At 36.7% G+C, this 20682-nt stretch overlaps 1 protein-coding gene across 1 annotated transcript in view; it reads left to right on the top strand.

The window, feature by feature from the left end:
* The first annotated feature begins 2489 nt into the window (after positions 1-2489).
* Positions 2490-20682, top strand: part of CEP120 (centrosomal protein 120) — a 34527-nt gene continuing 16334 nt past the window's right edge. The window contains exons 1-13 of the mRNA XM_063295283.1: positions 2490-2801; positions 5642-5798; positions 6383-6497; positions 7816-7957; positions 9528-9676; positions 10393-10590; positions 11245-11472; positions 11610-11814; positions 12487-12655; positions 14362-14511; positions 17576-17758; positions 20310-20406; positions 20485-20625. Of these exons, the coding sequence (XP_063151353.1) occupies positions 2753-2801; positions 5642-5798; positions 6383-6497; positions 7816-7957; positions 9528-9676; positions 10393-10590; positions 11245-11472; positions 11610-11814; positions 12487-12655; positions 14362-14511; positions 17576-17758; positions 20310-20406; positions 20485-20625 (1983 nt within the window). The 5' untranslated portion in view covers positions 2490-2752. The remainder of the gene's footprint in view (positions 2802-5641; positions 5799-6382; positions 6498-7815; positions 7958-9527; positions 9677-10392; positions 10591-11244; positions 11473-11609; positions 11815-12486; positions 12656-14361; positions 14512-17575; positions 17759-20309; positions 20407-20484; positions 20626-20682) is intronic.

Genomic DNA, 20682 nt, shown 5'->3' on the forward strand with positions numbered 1-20682 from the left:
GGACTAAAGGTTTTACCTTTTCATTCCTCAAAGCTGCATGAACACAGACAAGCATTTGGAGACCACTTAAAGTTACCACTTAAGGCAAAAATGAAAAAAGGTAAAGACATCCTTGAGTTGATCTTAGTTTCCTTGACTGCATGAATTACAACAATATGAAAATATTTTGCCATTGCATTCTTCTAGGGTGTTTTTTTTCTAAATTTCACAGTCTCATCTAAAATATTAAAAAGCATGGAATAGGAGACAACAGACAAAATAGGTTTTCTATTTTGGCATTTTATCATACAAATATGCCTTAATCATTGATAAAATTGCAAAGGGTTTACTTCTTTGAGTAAATACCTGCTGGTACTGATATACCAAAAAGGTGAGAAAGTTAAGCAAAAATAAGCTATATTTTATTTTCCCTTCTTTACATGATTTCATTCTCTCCTCTTCCAGCTTTTATTTCCCATAATGAGGCAATAACAACCTTCTGCAAGAACTGTTATACTGAGAAAGTCCTTGTATACATGCACCATCACGATGTTATAAAATTCAACTGCCCTGCAAACATCTCTCTTGGCTCCCTGGTTTCCCTGACCTTTTAACCAAATACATAATTTTAAAAAGTGGGAAATTGGCATGCTTTAAAGCAAAATCCCAGCTTTCTGCATCATTTAAGCACTCTTAGGGGGAAAATGCTGGGTGTCTGCAGCCCAGTACTTCCTCTGGAAGCATGACCATATATCCAAAAAAACAAAACAAAAAAGTCAGAGGCAATGATTGTATGGTAACAGTGAACCATAAACTACCCAACCACATTTAACCTATTGTATGGTAGAAATGCATTCCAGGCAGTTTGGATATATATTCATGGGAAGCTAGGCAAGTGATTTGAGTAAAATATGGTTAAGTTAATCATATGATAGCCATACAAGCACAGCCAAAAATATGCTTAAAGTAGTATGGAGTATTTTGAGGAGCGTGAAAGTGTTGGTGGGAATCAGCCTCACCAGTTTTCCTTTTAGTAAATGAGTACTTTGTGACTGGCCATAACCATTGCAGTAGACATTTCCAAATTTCAGCCATCTCAAAAACATCAGAGGACCATGGGAAAGGTTTTCCCAGCATGGAAATATACGGAAAGTTTAATGTTATATACCTACCTGTCATGAAGCTGTTGGAAATGGGCTAGGATTGCAATTAAAGCTCTGTATTCTTCAGTTGTTTTTTCCATGCTAATGTCATGCCACATATTTAACAGGCAGAGGTAAATAATACAGATAAAGATGGTTGATATGTATTCATTCAATTGCTGGTAGAGATACAGAAAATGGTTAGGTCATTTGCAGTAGGGTCAGAATCGATACATACGTGGACTGGGATTTCAAATTGCCCAGAACACACTTTTACACTTCTCAAAATTGCCCAATATAAAGGATTTTTTTATGTGCACATTCTGGTTCTGAATTTGGAAGGGTCAAAAGATAGATAGCTCATTCCAAGCATGGTTTCTCTGCAATAAGGCCACTAAAACACTCGATTTAAAGATAACACAAACAAAGATTGAGTGAAGCATTTGGCTTCACTTCTGAAGATCACTGAAGCTAAAATGTAGCCTTCCCAGTAAACCTCACAAAGATGAAAGAACCATGAGAAAGGACTATTCCCACCCCACCCCTCAGAATTGTACAGGGAGACGCAATGTGATTTGTTTGAGATGAGAGCAAAATTGGAAGGAAGAAGGGGAAAAACAAAACACCTTTTGGCAGAGTGAGAGTGGTATCAGTACATATGGTGTGTTTGTGAGAAGCAGATGGTTTAGAGGAAAATTTGAGAGGGCCCTCTTCAGATGGTGCTCCAACAGTTAAGTCCTATTGCCCAGGCATCTGAAAATGGAGGACTGGCTAAAAAGGAGACAATCTGGAATAAAAATCTAGACTGGGGTTCCATCAGACTACAGCTAGTAAGGCATGACCAAGGAACTTTCTGCAGAAAGGAAGTAGATCCCATTAAGGAATTTCAAGAAAGCATGCGGAAACACCCCCACCCCCACCCCCACCCCCACCCCCACCCCCACCCCCACCTGCAATTGAAATCATTATTTGTATACGTCTGTCTGTGAGGATGAGAATGGCTTTAATAGAAGCAATGGCGGGAAGTTCACTTGTGTTGATTAATCTTAATTCCTTCCCCCCACCCCCTCCGTGGCTGTTTCAGCCAACTGGTTTGGATGCATATGCAACTCCTTTGTTCACTTTTATTAGCTGTACGGGGAGTCCGGTTGCTAATGCGCATGTAAGCTGAGGACACTCACAGCTGTTGAGAACCTATAATTCATCCGTCCCTGTGCGGAGACCCAAACGCACCTGCTGCCTTTAGGGCAGGGCTGCCTTTCAGCTCCTTTCCCGCCGCTCCAGTAAGTGGCGCTGTGGCCTTTTCCATCGCTCCAAAAATGGCGACCGAGAGGCGGAAGTGAAGCAATAGGGCTGGGCCGTGCCGCGCTTCCCTCGACAGATGGCTCTTGTGTTCCATCATGACCTCTCCTTACGCCTCCCGGTTGCTAAGCGGCGGCTGAATTGAAAGCGAATCGGAGGCGCGAAAGGGCTCCGGGCCGGCGGGACTGGAAAAGAAGGAGCTGCCCTCTGGCGTGGCTCTTGGCATCCGATATAGGAAGCCAGCCTCGGACGTTACCAGCTGTGCCTTCTTCTGGAGCAGACAGCCCGGGAGCCACCCCTTGGCTCTGTAACTGCTGGCCCGACTGAAAATGGGCGCAAAGTCTGACCAGCTCCTCATTGTGGTCTCTATCTTGGAAGGTAACGTTTAGAGCAGCTCTCAGAGCAGGGTGTGTATGTAGCGAGGACTTGGTGGGAAAAGCGATCGCACCCGTTCTCCTCTCTGTGAATACCGCCTAAATCAACCTGGTTGCTCCCAGATGTCTGGCATTTTAAACTCTTAGGAGCCCCTGCGCATCTCAGAGCCACCCGGTTGGAGAAGGCTGTTAGGCTTTAAATCTGCAAGGGTGGAAAAGCAATCACAATCCACAGTTGGTGCTGCTGCAGTGTGGCAATAAAAGAATTGGACTTTTCTCTTCTGAAGTGTATAGAAGCCTTCCAGTGTGATGAAATATTTTGAAGCATCTGCACCAACTGCAGATATTCCATATATTTGCACGAATGGCAAGATCTTATGGTACCTCATTTGAATCAGCCAAGCAAATACTAAAGAGTTATTTCTTCAGCTCAATACTGCCCTGAAATATGTGTTATCTAATATAATAGGAGGGACACTGCAAAAATATCTTATACATTGTATGTTTTGTCCAGAATCACTTCAGAGTTGGGCAGCCTTATATAGTTAGTAAAATAACAACAAACAATTTCCTACACAGCATCTAACAGCAATAATTTTTTCTCACTCATATATTTGAGCTGAAAGTTGTTAAATGGTTTTAGTCCTCATTTATTTATTTTCATGTTAGTGGCAAAGTTCTGGCTAGTAGGTTTCTGGCTGAAAGAACTTGTATAAAAATAAGCCCAGGGTAGAATATACTGGAAAAGAAGAATATGAAAACAGGACAAAAAAGGAAAGAATACCCATATAATCTTTTCAGATGATTAAGTCTATGGTAGCAAGAATAGTGGTTGGTTGCATTGTTCACAGTGTAATTCAGACTTCCTGCTTAAGTACTAGTGTAATTGATGTCTCTAGTGTATGGGAGATTATTGTGGAACAGGAAAACATTACTCAAACAATATGCTAATCCTGTGTCGCTCTACAAATTGGTAAGAAATAAACATGGCCTGAGTTGCATCATTTAAACTTTTAGGCAGATATGGATTTGTCCATTTTTAGTTGTAGTCACTACAATAGAGTTAAGCATCAGGAATTCTTGTTACATTATGGGTTCCCACAATCAAGTAAACGCAAGCTTCACATTGTAGTTTGTGTAACTGCAAATGCTTTACAAATACTTTATTTTCTGGTTATACATTACTCAGACTTTTCAAACAATAAGGTGATTTTACAGATTGTTGGTGGTTGATCTGTAGTGCACTTATGTGCAATAGAGCTGCATCTGACTTTACACTGCATTATGTAATCTTATAGTTTAAGTGCTGTTTAAAATTTGAAATGTAATTATTGGAAAAACAAAAACACAACCACAGGTTAACCTTCATACTATATGAAATCTGTGTTAATATATGTAGAATAAAATATATTTGGTGTTAACTGCATTTGTCCTTGCTTTTTATTTCCTTTACCAGTAGGTCCCATATGTATCAGAATAAACAATCCATGTTTACTCAGGAATAAATTCTTTGGAGCCCTAAATATATATAAAATTGCAGCCGTCGTATGCGTGTGCCATCATATCATTTCAGAATTTCATAGATTATGAAACTTGGCTTGGCAGACAGTTTGGGTTTTTGCACAAGGGAATGGCAGAAGAATCTGTCTGATCTGTTTCTGTACATGTGCTCTACAGAATAAGAGATGATGGGTACAATAGCTGTAGCAGAAGGGCACCTTTGGCAGACCAGGGAGAGAATGCCTCTTCCCTCTGCTCCATAGATTACATACTTGATTTGTGTGTAGCCTGAAGATGTGCTGCCTTGCTTCCTAGCTTCAGTTAGTGGCTGATAAAACTGGAGAGAAATTTTAATCACATTCCTGATTGACATATTGGAAGACCCATAACAAATAGGTATAACGCCATGCTTACATTGGTTGTTCTTACAGTTCTGTTGTTGTCTGATACTGTGTTATCAGGCAGGGTTTGTATTCCAGAATAAACAAAAGTAGATTTTTTTTCTCCTGCAGGACTCTTAAAGAGACTATTGGACATGAGTATGGGCCAGTCTAGCTGAGGGATTGGGGGTACAGTTACAAACCTGTATTGGTTTTGAGATAATGTGAAGTGGTCCATGCTGTGAGTTATTCTGTCAGTGTTTTCCTTAACAGAGAGATGGAGTGGTTTTCTTTCTCTCTGTATTGGCCATATCTCTTGGAACTATTGTGTAATCTGAAGCCTTTAAAGATGTGACTGCTATAAACCCAGTCCCTGATTGCATTTGCACATCACTCTGAATTAGAATTCTGGCTTACTATGAATGAATTTGATCTCTCCCACTTCTGCTGGTGGGAGTAATGAAACGACCCATGGAAGCTTTGAGGTTGGTGTAGCAGTGTGCACAGGCAGGAAAGATGTACACTGGGAATTCCTTTTATTTGATAAGACAGAAACAAGACAGAATTTCCTGTTAACGTGTTACAGCATGCTAAACAAAATACACGAGGAATGTCTATGTTTGCTCAGAAGTAACAGAGAAATGGACTATTTATGCTGCATGTTACCTGTTCCCTTTAAGCCAGAATTTGGCTTAGCATAATGTACAAATACAAGCATTACATTTTTGAAGAAATTATCTGTCTGAGTTACTGTCCACTGCAGATACAATCAAGCACTGCTATGATTGGGATAAGCTATTTTTAATTTATTTGAAACCAGTCCCTGGAAGATGCAGTTATGTGGTGGTTAAGAACAGCTTTTGAATATTTGAGTCAGATTTGGTAATACGTTTTGTGATTGATGAAACAGGTTTTCAGTTTTTCTATTTAAGAGCTTCTTAAATGTATGTTTCTCTTTTTCTAGGGCGTTATTTCCCAAAACGTCCAAAGCGTATGCTTGTGGTAGAAGCAAGGTTTGATGGTGAACATTTAGCTACAGATCCTGTAGAACATACTGATCAACCAGAATTTGCCACAGAGTTAGCTTGGGAACTTGATAGGAAAGCGCTTCACCAACACAGGTTATTTCTCAAAATGTTATGAATGGGTTAATTGAATTTACTTGCTTTAGGTTTCTAGAATTTTCCTAACGATTATAGTGAGTTAATCTGTGACAGTGCTATAAAATTCAGAGACAAATTTTCAGAGAGATAAAGTTCAGTTGTTTCCCAAAGGAAAAAATGTTATTTTTTAAAAATGTATTTTCCATGGATAGATAGATTTAGTAATGGAAGATGTGATTGTTAACTGTTGTATTTATCTGAAATAAAGATAAAGTTTCTGCTCCCAGTTTTATTTTTTTTTTAAATGGGAAGATTGTCTTAGATTTGCCTAGAACAAAGTAATAGAGGGATCTGTTTTCTTCTATCTAATCTTCCTTTGGGGAAATATTATTTTAAATACATGGTTGTCTTTATTTTGAATAAAAATGGTAGTAAAATTTCCTCATTCTTGTGAGAGAGTACTTTTAATTGGTATGATTGTTTTTTATATAATATGAAGAATATTAAAATGATTTCATGCATACTTGCATTGTCCAAAAGCAAAGAATCAAAATCTGATATGTACACTAACAATTCTTGCATTGGATTCATTTTTTGTACAGATTACAACGTACACCCATCAAGTTGCAGTGTTTTGCTCTGGATTCTCCATCTGCACTTAAAGAGACTATAGGTTATATTGTGCTAGATTTAAGAACAGCTCAAGAAAAAAAGCAGGTACTTATTTTTATTTTATTTATTACTAAATTTATACACCACCCATCTCACTATAAAAGTGACTTTGGGCAGCTTACAAATAAAAAAAAGTCTGTTTATATCATGATAAAATAGGTTCCCTTTCAGGTATTCCAGATTAAGTTCTTTTAATTTGGATTAAGTATTGAATAACACATATTCAGACCTGTTTCTGTTTGCACAGAGTTGATACGTATGTGTTTGGATTATACAATTTAAGATTACTGGTCAGCTTTCAAATAACTTAATCCTTCATAAAGGAAAAAAAAATCCTGTAGACAGTGGTCATGTCAGAATGAATGCTAGGCAAAAACTTGACTTTCTATCATTTAGCTTTTTGAGTGATAGAAATTTTCTCAATGCAGGAACGTAGGATTCCACCTGCAGTTATGAAGGAGTATAGAAAACACATTGCCTGATTTTTCAGTGAAACTGAGCTTTAGGTTAGCTAAATTACATACGGCTATGTTCATACAATATGCTATGTAGTGGTTTAACCATGATTTACTGAAAACCATAGTCAGCTAAGTTGCACAATACATTAAACTATTAACCATGGAATTCAAACTATGCTGGATTTACAGGCTAAACTACAAGCAAAAACAGAGATAAGCAAATAATTTGGTGTGGTATGTTGAATGATTTGTAAACCATATTTATTTATGGTTTAGATTAGTGGGTAAGATCAGGCAAATGTGGCTTATTCTACAAACCAAAGCATACATTGAGTGTGATATGTAAGTGTGGTCATTGATCAACTTTACTAAACTTTTTTCCTATAAGAGAACTTTAAGATCTAATGTTACAGTCTACTCAGTGCTACCTTGGAAGAGACAATCTGCTCTCAGCAAAGTTTTCATGTTAATGGAAATACAAGCTGATGAGAATATTATTAAGCTTATGGAAAAATAGGGTAAACCATGAATAAAACATTTCTGGATCCCTTCCTCTCCACTGCTGAATTCAATTGATCTCTAATTTAAGACCAAAATAATGTCTTCATGTGGCTTAACTGTTTGTTGGCTTTGGGAAGTTGAACTAAAAACTGACTGTACATAGAATAGACTAAAATCTGCCTATACATATCTTAAGTTATTTTGGTATGCAGTTATTGTAATGAGAGTGGTATGACCACTTAGAATTATTTGTTAATTTTAATTTTTTGATCTCTTAAAATACCATTCCTTTTTAACTGTTTATCTTCTTGTTGTACTGTAAATGTATTTTCTTTGCTTTCCATTATTGCTTCTTCATTGTAAACATATTATTTCTTATCTCTTTTTAAATAAAATGGCTGCAGCCACCAAAATGGTATCCTTTACTTAGCAACAGATACACAAAATTTAAACCTGAATTACAACTAAGTCTGATGTTAGAAACTGATACCAAAGCATCTGTGGATGGTTTTAAAGCAAGGGAAGCACCCCCCAGAGAATTAGCAGGTTAGTAGTAAAATAGATGCTGCTTCTTTCATGGAAAACAGCAGTCTGTGAATTATGATAAATCCATGAAGATTCTAAGCCCAAAAACTGTTGGCAAATCTGTCATACAAATGTCTTATAAATTTGTTTCTATTTTATTGTTATTGTTTCCCATAAACACATTATTTTGGTGCCTAAAATGAACTTCTCAGTGTCATGTAGTTGCACTCTAGTTTATTTAATTTAAATATATGTCTGCCCAATTTTTTTATTTATTTAATTTTACTTGACTGCAGATGGTAGAACTCCAGATTAGTTTAAGTAGTTCTGACAAGCCAGAAGTCTGCTCGCTCCTATTTGAAAAGTTTGAGACCTGAATTCTGACTGTTTATAAGCTGTATTATATTCAGAAAATGAAGCAGTCTTATTTTTTAATTTTTATTTAAAAGTTTGTGTAGAGTTATATTTCTTTGTAAAATATGTTAAACTGATGTATTTATTTTGTTCTTGTGGTAAATACATTTCATTTTTGATAATGCTGGAATGTTAAACTCAGAACAGATCCCTTTCTGCTTCTTTTAATGGCAATTCTGGTTGTCTCTTCCTATATGTCAAAATCAGACAAATTTCTTTTAAAAATTAAGATTTTAATTACATTTTAGAATTAATTGGAGCTCCATATCTACCATTTTTTCTGTGTTGGAATTTTTAATTTTTGTTTTCTTCATAACAATCTTTATAATAGTTTCTCTTTTAAATAAAAGAATCATAATGCTGCTATGTTTTTGGACCATCGTTTGGTGTGTGTGCAGTTACTCTGCTTAAGCTTTATTCAATATTATGGTTTTACTCTTCATATTTTTTTATATTATTCTCTGTCCTAAAGCTTCTTTACATTCTGCTGTGAAGATCAGCAAAGTATAATCTCAGTGTGGTACTGTATTTCATATGGTGGAATTTCTTTTCATCTGTATGCTAACATTGTTTTCTTGCACTATTTGGGTTGTGTTAAATTTGTTTGATTTATGGGAAGTTTGTGTAGCATAAAGCCCGTTTATAAAACCCAGGCATTGTGCCCACTGTCTATGAGCAATGCTGTAACTTCTGTTTGTACTGATGAATAATTGTTGATCTTCAGTTAAACTGGTATGATATTTTGCTGCAGTTCTTGGTAGTTTACAGGAATGAATGTGTGGAAAAGCTTTACAATATAAAAAAATGTGATTTTTAGGAATCACTTTGAATACCAGATTATGCCTAAATTATTCCAGGTTGGTAAAGAACTGACTAATTAGGAATGCAGATTTATTAAAAGGCAGGGTTTAAAAATATGTAAACACCCACACACATACATACACATACACATAAACACACAACTGTGTGATAAATTTATACAGTTGTTCTTTATCTACTAGGAAATGTTTTAGTTGCCTTAAGGCACACCCTTTGTAGATTGCAGTGACCAAATTGATATTAGATATGTTCACAGCATAAAAGTCTGTTAGGATCTGCTAATGATTCTGTTATCTGTTCAACTTTCTGCTCAAAATATTTTCAGAAAGCATGATTGAATTAATTCCTTTTTTTAAAGTACCTCTTCAGATTCCTGGATTGGACCCCAAAAATCTTGTAGCAGTGCTGAATGAAGAGGAAGGATATCATCAAATTGGACCAGCAGAATATTGTCGTGACTACTTTGTTTTGTCTGTTACTGTTGCATTTGCTACACAGTTAGAACAGGTAATACTATTAATTCAGATTTTAAACTGCTGAGCTCTAGTGGTCATTGCAAACTCTATTTGGCTACGCAGAAGATCCTATAAAGTGGTGCATGATAACTTTGTGGTATTTTCAGACCTGTGATTGCATACACTGTTTGAAAATGATTGGGAAGAAATATTTTTGGACCTTATTGCTTAGCACCTCTCTCTGCTCATTAAAGCAGCCCATTTCAGCTTTCCATATAGCTCTGAAGAAAACTTGTGGCTGCTTTGTGTCACATTAACGTTAATTGCTTCCTTAAATGAGCCACATCATTTTTTTCCCCCAAGCTTGCACAGAAGCCTGGAAAAAGACAAGCTGCTTTAATGAGTGGCAGAGAGGGACTGAGTTGTGCAAGTTCTGAATCACTTCTTCAAATTATGTTTGCAGTATGCATGGCCCTATTGTTTGTGTGTACTGTGTGTGTGTATGTCTTCGTTTCTTGAACAAAAAATCTAAATGAACTGCATCCTGTCCTGATGGGAGTAGCTAAAAAAATGAGCAGGCACTAATAGTTACTCTTATCTCTGAGTCCTTTGATTTCATTTATATGTGCTAAATATTTAAATACCTAAATAAATTTAGTAGAACACGGAAGAACCTTTATAGTGGAAGTGCAAATGAACATTCATAGTTTCAAATGATCAGTCTGAGGATGCGTAGTCTATTTGTGTTGTTCTCTATGTTCATAATAGCTAATACCTACCACAGTGAAAATTCCAGAACGACAGCCTGAATTCTTCTTTTACTATTCACTGCTGGGTAATGACGTTACCAATGAACCATTTAATGACCTGATGAATCCAAACTTTGAACCAGAAAGGGCATCTGTTAGAATACGCAGCAGCATTGAAGTTCTAAGAGTTTATTTTTTGGCTCACCCCAAGTTGCAGGTAAACAACTTTGACTATTTTTGTTGATACTTTAAACTTTAATAGTTTGTTCCAGAATCTGAAATAATCCTATGGATTAATCATAATATAATCTGGCATGCATGCAAAAGTTTTGGTCCTACAGAAAACCAGTATTATAATTCAATAGGGTCGTGCACCATCAGAGTTACAGAACTTCTCGTTATACTTTCATGGCAAGCAGTACTTCCCTCTGCTTGTGGGGTAGTAGAGCTTTAAGTAGAGCTGATCCAGCAACTGCATGTAATGATTAAGCCTTGCACAGTTTAGTAATATGATGAATCTCTGGATCAATTTGAAATTTTGCTTACCTTTGTATGGGTTGTGAGTTATGACTTATGTTCTATAGCATGATCAGTTGAAGCTATTGCTAAATTTTGACTTATTAGTCAATAAGTCAACTTAGTATTAGGGATTTTGGAAAATCAGAAAATAAGACCATCTGGGGAAAATCAGATTCTGAGGAATCCTTGATTGCATAAGAAGTTAATCTAAGATGCATTACAAATACTTGTATGTCATTTTTAAAGAACTTGATCTTTACATTTGGAGGTGATTATGTAAATTGTTTAAATAATTACTAATCAATATGATGTATTTATCTTTTTTTTTCCATAATACTCTTTTGAATTCTAGATTCATCTTTGCTGTGGGGACCAATCTCTTGGAAGTACTGAAATTCTTTTAACTAGCTTACTAAAGAAAGGAAATATGGAAATTTACCAGCATCCAGTAGCTATAGAAGGAGCATTTATTCTTATTCCACCTAATAGAGCTCGGCAAAAACTGCCACCCATTCCTATGGATATGGCACCTACTGTTGGGGTATCGGTATCACTTCAAAAAGATGGCAGAGTTTGTCAGGTGCAGCTCACTTGTTCTTCCTCAGTTTTTGTTACTATTTAAAATGTAGAATACAATAAAAAATTATATTGATTATCACTGTTACATGAACATGAAAATGAAATTAACGTTAATTATAAACATTGCATTTTATTCAGCCGATAGTCCAATCAGCTACCAAGGCTGAGGCTGAAAATGTGAAAAAAGGTTTGTCTCCAAAACACGATAAAGAAATGAGACCTGAAAATGGTTCCCAAAATACCCTACCTCAGGCCCACCATTCTCCTCCTGCAAAAGAGGATGCTACAGAAAGTGAAGTGGAAAGTATTCAATATGACAAGAATCCAAAATTACAGAAAAAAGGTAAGAATTGCACAGATCCTGTTTCTTGTAACTTAGTTATTATCTCTCCCCCCAAGTTATTCTTGCCATGTATCTTGTTTTATGATTGGATGGCAGCCTGACAGAAAGAAAAAAGTTACTTTGCACAATGATTTAATCCAATTTAAGATATTCTAAAAGCTCTGAGTAGATGGAAAGAATCAGCAGGTGATTATAATCTGCCTATGGAGTTCTTTTCATGTTTAGCTTGAGATCATCAGTTTACGGCTGTAGGTTTCATATTTCATCTTAAATTGCTAGTATAAAAACACTAGTTCTGTGTAAACAGAGTACAGTAACTTATGGGTGCTTTATATGATTTTGCCAATATGTGGAGATCTCTTGAAATGTGGAAATATATTTTGGAAATATTAGTCTGCCAGGTATATTAACCTTAATCACATGAATTGTCTTCAAGATGCCACATGGAATCTTTTCTACTAGTGTATAATTGTGTGTGTGTGTGTGTATCGGTTGAGAACTGAGTTTTAAAAAGGTAAAACTAGAGTAATAGCAGAGTAACTTACACTTATTTGAAACTGTTGAAACTGCATATCAGAGATTGAGAAGTCTGGAGGAAACTGCTTAAAAACCTATTTATTGGAACAGATGCTAACACTTTTTTAAAAGTGAATTTTGTGTTTATATTTGCAGCTTTGAAAACCCAACTGCCTGCTTCTCAGACTCAACATCTCAGTACTTCTGAATCTACTACAGGACAAAAAATTGCTGTTCCTGCAGCATCCCATCATTTTTGCTTTTCAGTAGATTTAAGAACTGTCCATAATCTGGATGCTGGGTTTCCTGTCAATTGTATATTAAGGTATGAAAGCTTTAGATTGTAATTCATTGGGAAGGCATGATCCGGTTTTGCTATATAAAAAAATGCAAAATCTTAAATGTAGATCTAGACCTTAAGTAAATATGTGTAAAATGATAACTTTTATGAGTTACTTTGTTTAGAGGATATTCTGCTTTTGTTAATATGTATTAAAACCTGAAATACACTGTTTCCCCTTGGAAACAATGTTGAGATTGTTCATACCCATTGCTTTTTGATATATTGTAACAGATGAATATTTTTGGATACTAACGTGTCTTCTGAGATTCATGAACATTTTGAGATTAAAAAGCAGTAAATTGGCCAGCCAAGATGCTAAACTGGAGATTTGCTCCTTAACAATGGGATGATGCATAGGGAAATCATAAGAATAACATTCTAGTCATAGCTGATTGCATTTCTCTTTGAGTCATAGGCCAAAGACTATTCTGATCTGGACTTCTCATACTGTGGCTGAGTTTACTAAGCTAAATCATAATGTGCTTTGCTAGATTCTGTTCTAGAATATTATATGAGCCATTATTAGTAGTAAACTATAATTTATACCTTAGGTTAGTTACTAGTCAAGGGGCTAATTGTGGCTGATAAAGAATGCAGGTCTTTTCATTTCTTTTTGTAAACAGTTTTCCTGAAAATTCCTTTTATTTTATGGTACTTTTTACAACTGAAAATATTGCTGTAGGCACTTCTATATGCAGCTGTTTCCAGATAGAGGGCATCACTAAGTAGTACTTGGAAGTATTAATTAATTTTTGTCTGGATCCCTTTTGAGATTCCGTTGTTTGTGATGTGATTTGGGATATGACTATTCCATTAGACGTTGAATACCACTTGGGATACAAATACAGGGAAGAATAGTTTTTATAGGAGAGAAGAAAAGTCCAAAGGAAACATATATCCCTTGAAGTCTTTAACATTAGGCTGAATGATGATGTGCATATTCAAAACATCACAATATATTTCCAGTACAAACTTTAGTTTGATCCTGTTTTCAACCTGATAGAAAATGTGGAACAGATGGTGATGCCATCAGATGATGTGCTAGAATTTATATGTCAACAGTTTAGAAATAGCCATCAACAGCAAGAAGAGCTTTTAGTACCCACTGCAATAGGAATGATAGGCTTTAATCCCACCCCATTTAGAGGGGAGATGACATCCCTTCAAAATGGTGCCACGTTGCAATTTGATATAGAAAAAGCATCACTGTCATATAGATTGATTTTATATATCTAACTCAACCATGGTTTGCATATTTTTATCCAGTTCACAAATGAAATTTGTGCTCAGTATTCACTCAATATGAATGTTGAAGGATTGTTCATGTTGTTCCAAGAATCTATTTTGTAGCATGTTGTGATTGGAGATCAAAATTATTCTTTTAAACATGCAGAATAATAAACTCATTAAACCTTTTTTAAAATATATGTTTGAAACTACATTTGTATTGGAAAATCAAATGTTAAATAAAACGTTTACTGATATTTCATTTTTGGCAAATGTGTAGTGAGGTTACTATTACTTCAATCTCCCTGACAATTTTTATAATAAATATTGAATTTTGCAATTTTCAAGTTCAAACATGTTATTAAGCCATTAGTACGGTGAGCTTGAAGTATATTTGCTAAAAAATGCTTAAAATTACCAATAATCAGTTTGATTTGCCATATTTTTTTCTTCCTCCATAGGTATTCATATCCATTTTTTGGCAGTGCTGCACCCATTATGACAAATCCTCCTGTGGAAGTAAGAAAAAATGTGGAAGTATTTCTTCCACAGTCTTACTGTGCATTTGATTTTGCAACTATGCCCCATCAACTTCAAGATACCTTTTACAGGTAGCTTATGTACTGAGATACTGTTTTAATAAATATGTTCATTTTTATGCAAATTAAGTTTCCAGTATAAAAAGTTTACAGCTTAAATTCTGTTCACATAATAAGGGTTGAGGGTGGGACCTCTCACTCCCAATTAACACTGACTTCTGCCCTGCAGAAAGGAAGTGAACCAGCTCAATATGTGCTGCCCGCTCCCAGCCGATGGGGCCATGGTAGTATTTAGTAGTATCTTCATTCCTGACTGGAGAGTATCCTTAGTACATATATCTTACCACTGCTTCGCTAGGCAGAATCAAATAATTTTTCCTTGTACCACCTAGGAGGCAGTAGGGTTAGGGGACTTTCTGATCATATCAGAATTCTCTTAACTGGCTGGAGTTGCCATTCCCAGAGTTAGGCCCTTCAAGCACAGCCTTACTAGGAGGCATGACTACCCATCCAAGTAGCTAGCTAGCTAGCTAGCTTGCTTGCTTGCTTATTTATTTAAAAAGTTTATATAGCTGCCATCTCACAAACAAGCGACTCTGCATGGCATACAAAAGAGCTAAAAACAATAAATATATTAAAAGATATAAAAAACCAAACTAAAAGAATAATAGATGAAGGATGTTAAAAATAAGCCATCTCACTAGTTTACCTGTCCCCTGGTGTCCCCAGGCCTGCTGGCATAACCAGGTCTTGAGGGACCTCCGGAAGCTCAACAATGACGAGGCCAATCTCACCTCAGGGGGTGAAGATTCCCCAGCGTGGGGGCCACAGCAAAAAAGGTCTGCCGCCAAATGTAGCTCCCTAGGTGGCAGACCCTCCACCATGCCCTCTCTGCTGGATCTGGTAGGACAGGCAGATGAAATTGGGGAGAGGCAGTCCCCCCATTCCTCCTCACCCCAAGAAGTATCTTCATCAGTTGCATAGAAGGTGGCATGGGCCACATGGGCTGCTTCCTTTGGCTGGTACATTTGTTAATACTTCTGGGAAGCCAAGTGATCAGATGGGTTGGAGCAGCATAGTGGAGAATATTTCTCCTATCATGAGATTGATGGGACCACCCTCCATCTGGATTTCTGTTGCTAGATCAGACAGGTAGTCTTCACTGATCTTCCTCTGATCCCGGTGTTCCTTCAACTCCCTGGGGGTCTGAAAGGCAATTCCCTCTTCTTCCCCGGAAGCCAGCTCCATGACTGAACACATGGTAGGCAGATGATTGAACAGGACATTGGCTCAGTCCTTTCAGCATGAATCCTGGAGAGTGGATCCTATACCTCCAATGCTAATGAGATCACCATGAGGTTTGTCAAACTTTAAATAGACCTCTTTGCATTGGTAGTCAACTGCAAGCTATACTAGTTCATCTCCTGATTCTTCATAGAAGAAGCATCAGCCTTGGATGCTCTAAACACAAATGATCAAAATATCTACTATACATCTTCCTATTGCTCCTCCTCCTAACATACCTGGAGAAGGCAGAAATCATCCTGATGACTTCCAACTGGCCCAGAAGGCTTTTATATTTAGCTACTGCAGCTGTTCATAGGCTCTTCTCACAAGGCTAGACCTCGTAAACCATGGATGCCATTTTACCTAGATCAAGTTTGCTTACAGCAGTTAGGCTGGAGGTTGATTACAAGCATTGTGGACCTTAGGCTACAATACAGCCTCCATCCAAACTATTTCAGGCTCCTGTACATGGTCAAATTGTCTGGATCCTCAAAATCATTAAGCATACTTTTTGCTGTACTTTTGCCCACGGCCATTGCAATTTCTCAAATGGCTTTTTTTAAAAGCAAGCCTTAAGTAGTTCTTTGAGAATTCAAGAAACCACTCTTTTCTGCATAGGTTATCTCAGGCTTCAAGGACTAACTTAAACACACCCTCGCATCAAGAGATTCTTACACGGAGCTTCAGGCTCCTTAGCAAAAGCTTCCCAGTCATACAATTCAGTGCAGGTAAATAAAAATCTCTATTGTCTAGTGGAACAAAGCCACTTTAAGCAGTTAATTTTTCTCTGTTAACACATTGTGGAGACCATTCTTATAGCCATGGCAGTTTAATTCTGGCACTTCTTTCTCCTGCTGTTCCAACAGTTTAACGGACATTTGGCTTTGTACTTCTACGTCTTGGAGAGAGTAGGCTTTGGTTGTTGACATATCAATACTGCTATTCTACTCTGTGGTGCTCTTACTAATACTGCTTATCAGCCCTTTAACTGGCTTAGAGGTAATTCTTTTTTGTAGCCACTAACAAGCACAAATTTTTTAAAAAGGTCATGCTTGCTGGAGCAATGGGAGGAGTATCCCAGCTATGGAAATTCATGGTGGAAAGAAGGACTTTGTGTTACGTCCAGCATTCCAATCTTTGCCATTGTCAGGGAAAGGATTTCTGTATTTTGTCATGTAGTGACTCAGGTTAAACAATTGAAGCCTGTAAAACTAGTGATGCTTATTTTAAACTGAGTGTACTTTTAGGAAATAATACTTGTCAATCGAAAAAGTAAATATATCAGGGTGTGTTTATGAACTCTGACAGTTGTTGTGACAATGCAAACTATGTTACAGGGAGCTCTCAGGTGTCAATAGCTAAACATTTAGGAATGGAAAAATTAAAGTAACGACTACATTGTAGCTCCAACCTAGAATTTTTTTCCTATTTTTAGAATCATAAAAGGTACAAGGGCAGATGAAGTCTAAAAATATAGTTCTTTTATTTTTTAGGATAAAAAAATTGCCCTAGCAATTGGGTAAATCACAACTATGAGTATCCTTGCACTTCAAGTGATTGTACTTTTAATGCATGCTTGCATTTATTTGTGCTTATCCATTTATACCAAAAGCTAAACAATATAATTAAAATATTTTCCCTCCACCTTATGGACAAAATATAGTTGTTTACTGCATTCTTGTTTTTCCTCTTACATATAACTGGGTTGGAGTCCTTATGGCATTCACCTTAACTCCATGCAAAGTGGCACAGAAAGAAAAAAAGATTCGTACTTCCACTGAGTCAAGTAGGAGAAGACAAACAAAAAAGTAGTTTCCTGTAAATTACCTATTTTCTTCCTGTATTTCAGGTTACCATTGCTGGTGGAACTGTGGCACAAAGATAAAACAGCCAAAGACTTGCTTCTAGGAGTTGCAAGACTCCAACTATCAAAAGTTTTGGCCATGGAAAAAACACGTTTTCTAGGAAGAAATGGGGAGCAATGCTGGCGTCAGACCTTCAGTGAAACTATTCCTTTTACAGCAGCACAAGGGTAAGTGTTTTGAAAAATTGGTGTTCTTATAGTAAAGCCAGGGACGTGGTGGCGCTGCGGGTTTAACCGCTGAGCTGCCGATCGGAAGGTCAGCGGTTCGAAACCGCGCAGCGGGGTGAGCTCCCGTTGCTCATCCCAGCTCCTGCTCACCTAGCAGTTCGAAAACATGCAAATGTGAGTAGATCAATAGGTACCGCTTCGGCGGGAAGGTAACGGCGTTCCGAGTCATCATGCTGGCCACACGACCCAGAAGTGTCTACGGACAATGCCGGCTCTAAGGCTTAGAAACGGAGATGAGCACCGCCCCCTAGAGTCGGACACGACTGGACTTTACGTCAAGGGAAACCTTTACCTTTACCTATAGTAAAGCCAACTCTTTTTAATACCATAGACCAGTGTTTCTTAATCTCAGCAACTTTAAGATGTGTGGACTTCAACTCCCATGCTGGCTGGGGGAATTCTGGGAGATGAACTCCACACATCTTAAAGTTGCTGAGGTTGAGAAACACTGCCATAGACATATTCTCAATTGTTATTTGAACTACAGGTAGTCCTCACTTAACAACCGCCCTGTTTAGCAACGGTTTGAAGTTATGATGTGGTGCTGAAAAAGTAACTTCATGAGCGGTCCTCACACTTAAGACTGTTGCAGCATCACCATCGCAGATCAAGATTTGGGCACTTCCCAACTGGCTGGCGTTTATGACCATCGCAGCATCCTGCAGTCACATGATTGCCATTTGCGTGCTTCACAGCTGGCTCCCAATAAGCAGGATCAATGGAGAAGCTGGCAGTAAAATTGTAAGTTGCAGTCACGTGATCTCTCCCTTAACATCTGTGGGTGATTCACATAAGGACCGTGGCGGAAGTCACGCAATGTCTCACTTATCAACTGCAGTGCCGACATAGTTGCTGGTGCCAATTGTGGTCATTAAGAGAGGACTACCTGTAATTAAAATGCAATTAAGTTTTATGTAGATTAGACTGAAGATTTTACTTTTCTGTTTTCCAACCTTAGAAATCTGTTTCTTCAATATCTGTGTTCTAATTGTGTAGATGAGAATACTGTCCAAGGAGATGAAAGAAACAGTAGTATAGGAAGCATATCACTAGCATGTTACACTTCTTACAGAGCTTACAGAATGTGTAGCTGAATTTGCAAAAAGGTGTGTGCATAAAGCTTCCAAATATGGTCTTTTTAGGATTCTAAAAAACATTGTCCCTGATGCAGAAAATACACAATTACAGCATAGTGTGTTTGTTTTAAATAATGTAATATTTATTAAATTATTACATTATTTAATACTCATTTAATTATATGCACATCAGATTAATATAATTTAATAACAAGATGACACATTAACACTTTATATATCTTTTTCATTTTAGAGAAATATATTTGAATTCCAAAATATATTTGACCATTCAGATTTGATATTCCAGTATTATTAATAAGTTAAACCATGGATTACAGTGTAGCCAAATATTACAGCCACTAGATGGCACTGCTTCAAATATAATTGGCTTTAGCCATTTATTTCAAACCTCTGATACAGGAAAATAATTATTTCCCCCAATTCTCTAATGCAATGAAGTGGCTATAGTCCTCTGGTCTGTAAGTTGACCTAATTCAAATATCATATTTATATTTGTTTTTCCTTTTGTATCTAGAAACTCACTTGATATTTTATTTTATTTGCATATAGAAGTATTAGATACTAATGAAAATAAGGGGAAATTTGCTCTGGGGGAAAAATGTAAACTGCAGATAAACAATGTACTAAGTGAGGATTTAATTTTTTTAAAATTTCTGACTCAACCAAAAAAGTTAAAAGAGCTTATAATTAATCAAGATTTGTCCAACCGATATCCATACTTGCCAGATTTTATAGGATGTCACAAAAATTTGGTTTGGATTTTTAAACTATGGTTTTCCTAGTTGTGCAGGAAAGCAAAGAGTAATTTACAGAAGGCGAAAACCTTTGTTCTTAAAAACAATAGTTATTAGAGCTTTTATATGGACTAATTAAATTAGGCTGAGTAGCCATATACAGTTGAAGCATCCAAGGTGAAGAAATAGTAGCAGAATTTGAGGAGATACTTGATACATTATCAAAAGCCTAGCCCATGTATAGGATTAATAGTTATCATCTCAATCTCCTGATGGAGCTGGACCAGAGAATCTGATACAAAATAAATCTCTGTTTTTTTGTTTAAGTGTAACATATCTTGCAAGACTTACTGGCCTTTCAGCATGCACCAAGTTATCTCAGTTCCTTAAAAATCATTTTGTTATGTCAGGATGTAGGAACCTAAGCTCTTAGAAGAGTCTGGGCAAACTTCGGCAACCTTAAGAATGGCAAAATAAAACAACAGAATAAAAAAATAACAACAAAAATATACTTGCAGGATTAAGAGGGAAATCCTGTTTAATGTCAAAATGTGATAGTGCAGTTTTACAATTTTAAAAAGTTTCTCTCTCTCTCTATTGTTTCTGCAACAGCTTGCTTTTATAGCTGAATGAAAAAAGAAACGTGTTATTGCTTTATAGGCCAAGCAACAAGATTGCAGATCTTTCATATATAGTGACTCTAGAAGATTATGGACTTGTGAAAATGCATGAAGTTCTGGTGTCTGATTCTTCTCAGGTAAATGAATATGTATCATTTCAGGCTGAGAGAGAAAGCATTTCATTAGAAATCATCTGAAAGTATTTCCATGTTTAGTGTTTAGGAGCTGATGAGCTACTAGTAGTTCCTAAAGTACAGCCTGAAGTCCATACTGAACCACGAGAAACTATGGAATATAAAGCAGCACTTGAACTAGAAATGTGGAAGGAACTACAAGAAGATCTTTTTGAAAATCAGGTTATTTCATAATTTTTATAGCTGTATATAAGTTGTGGATCTATTTAGATAAGTTTA

The sequence above is a fragment of the Candoia aspera genome, chromosome 2 (assembly GCF_035149785.1).
Source record: "Candoia aspera isolate rCanAsp1 chromosome 2, rCanAsp1.hap2, whole genome shotgun sequence".
NCBI classification, from domain to species: Eukaryota; Metazoa; Chordata; class Lepidosauria; order Squamata; family Boidae; genus Candoia; species Candoia aspera.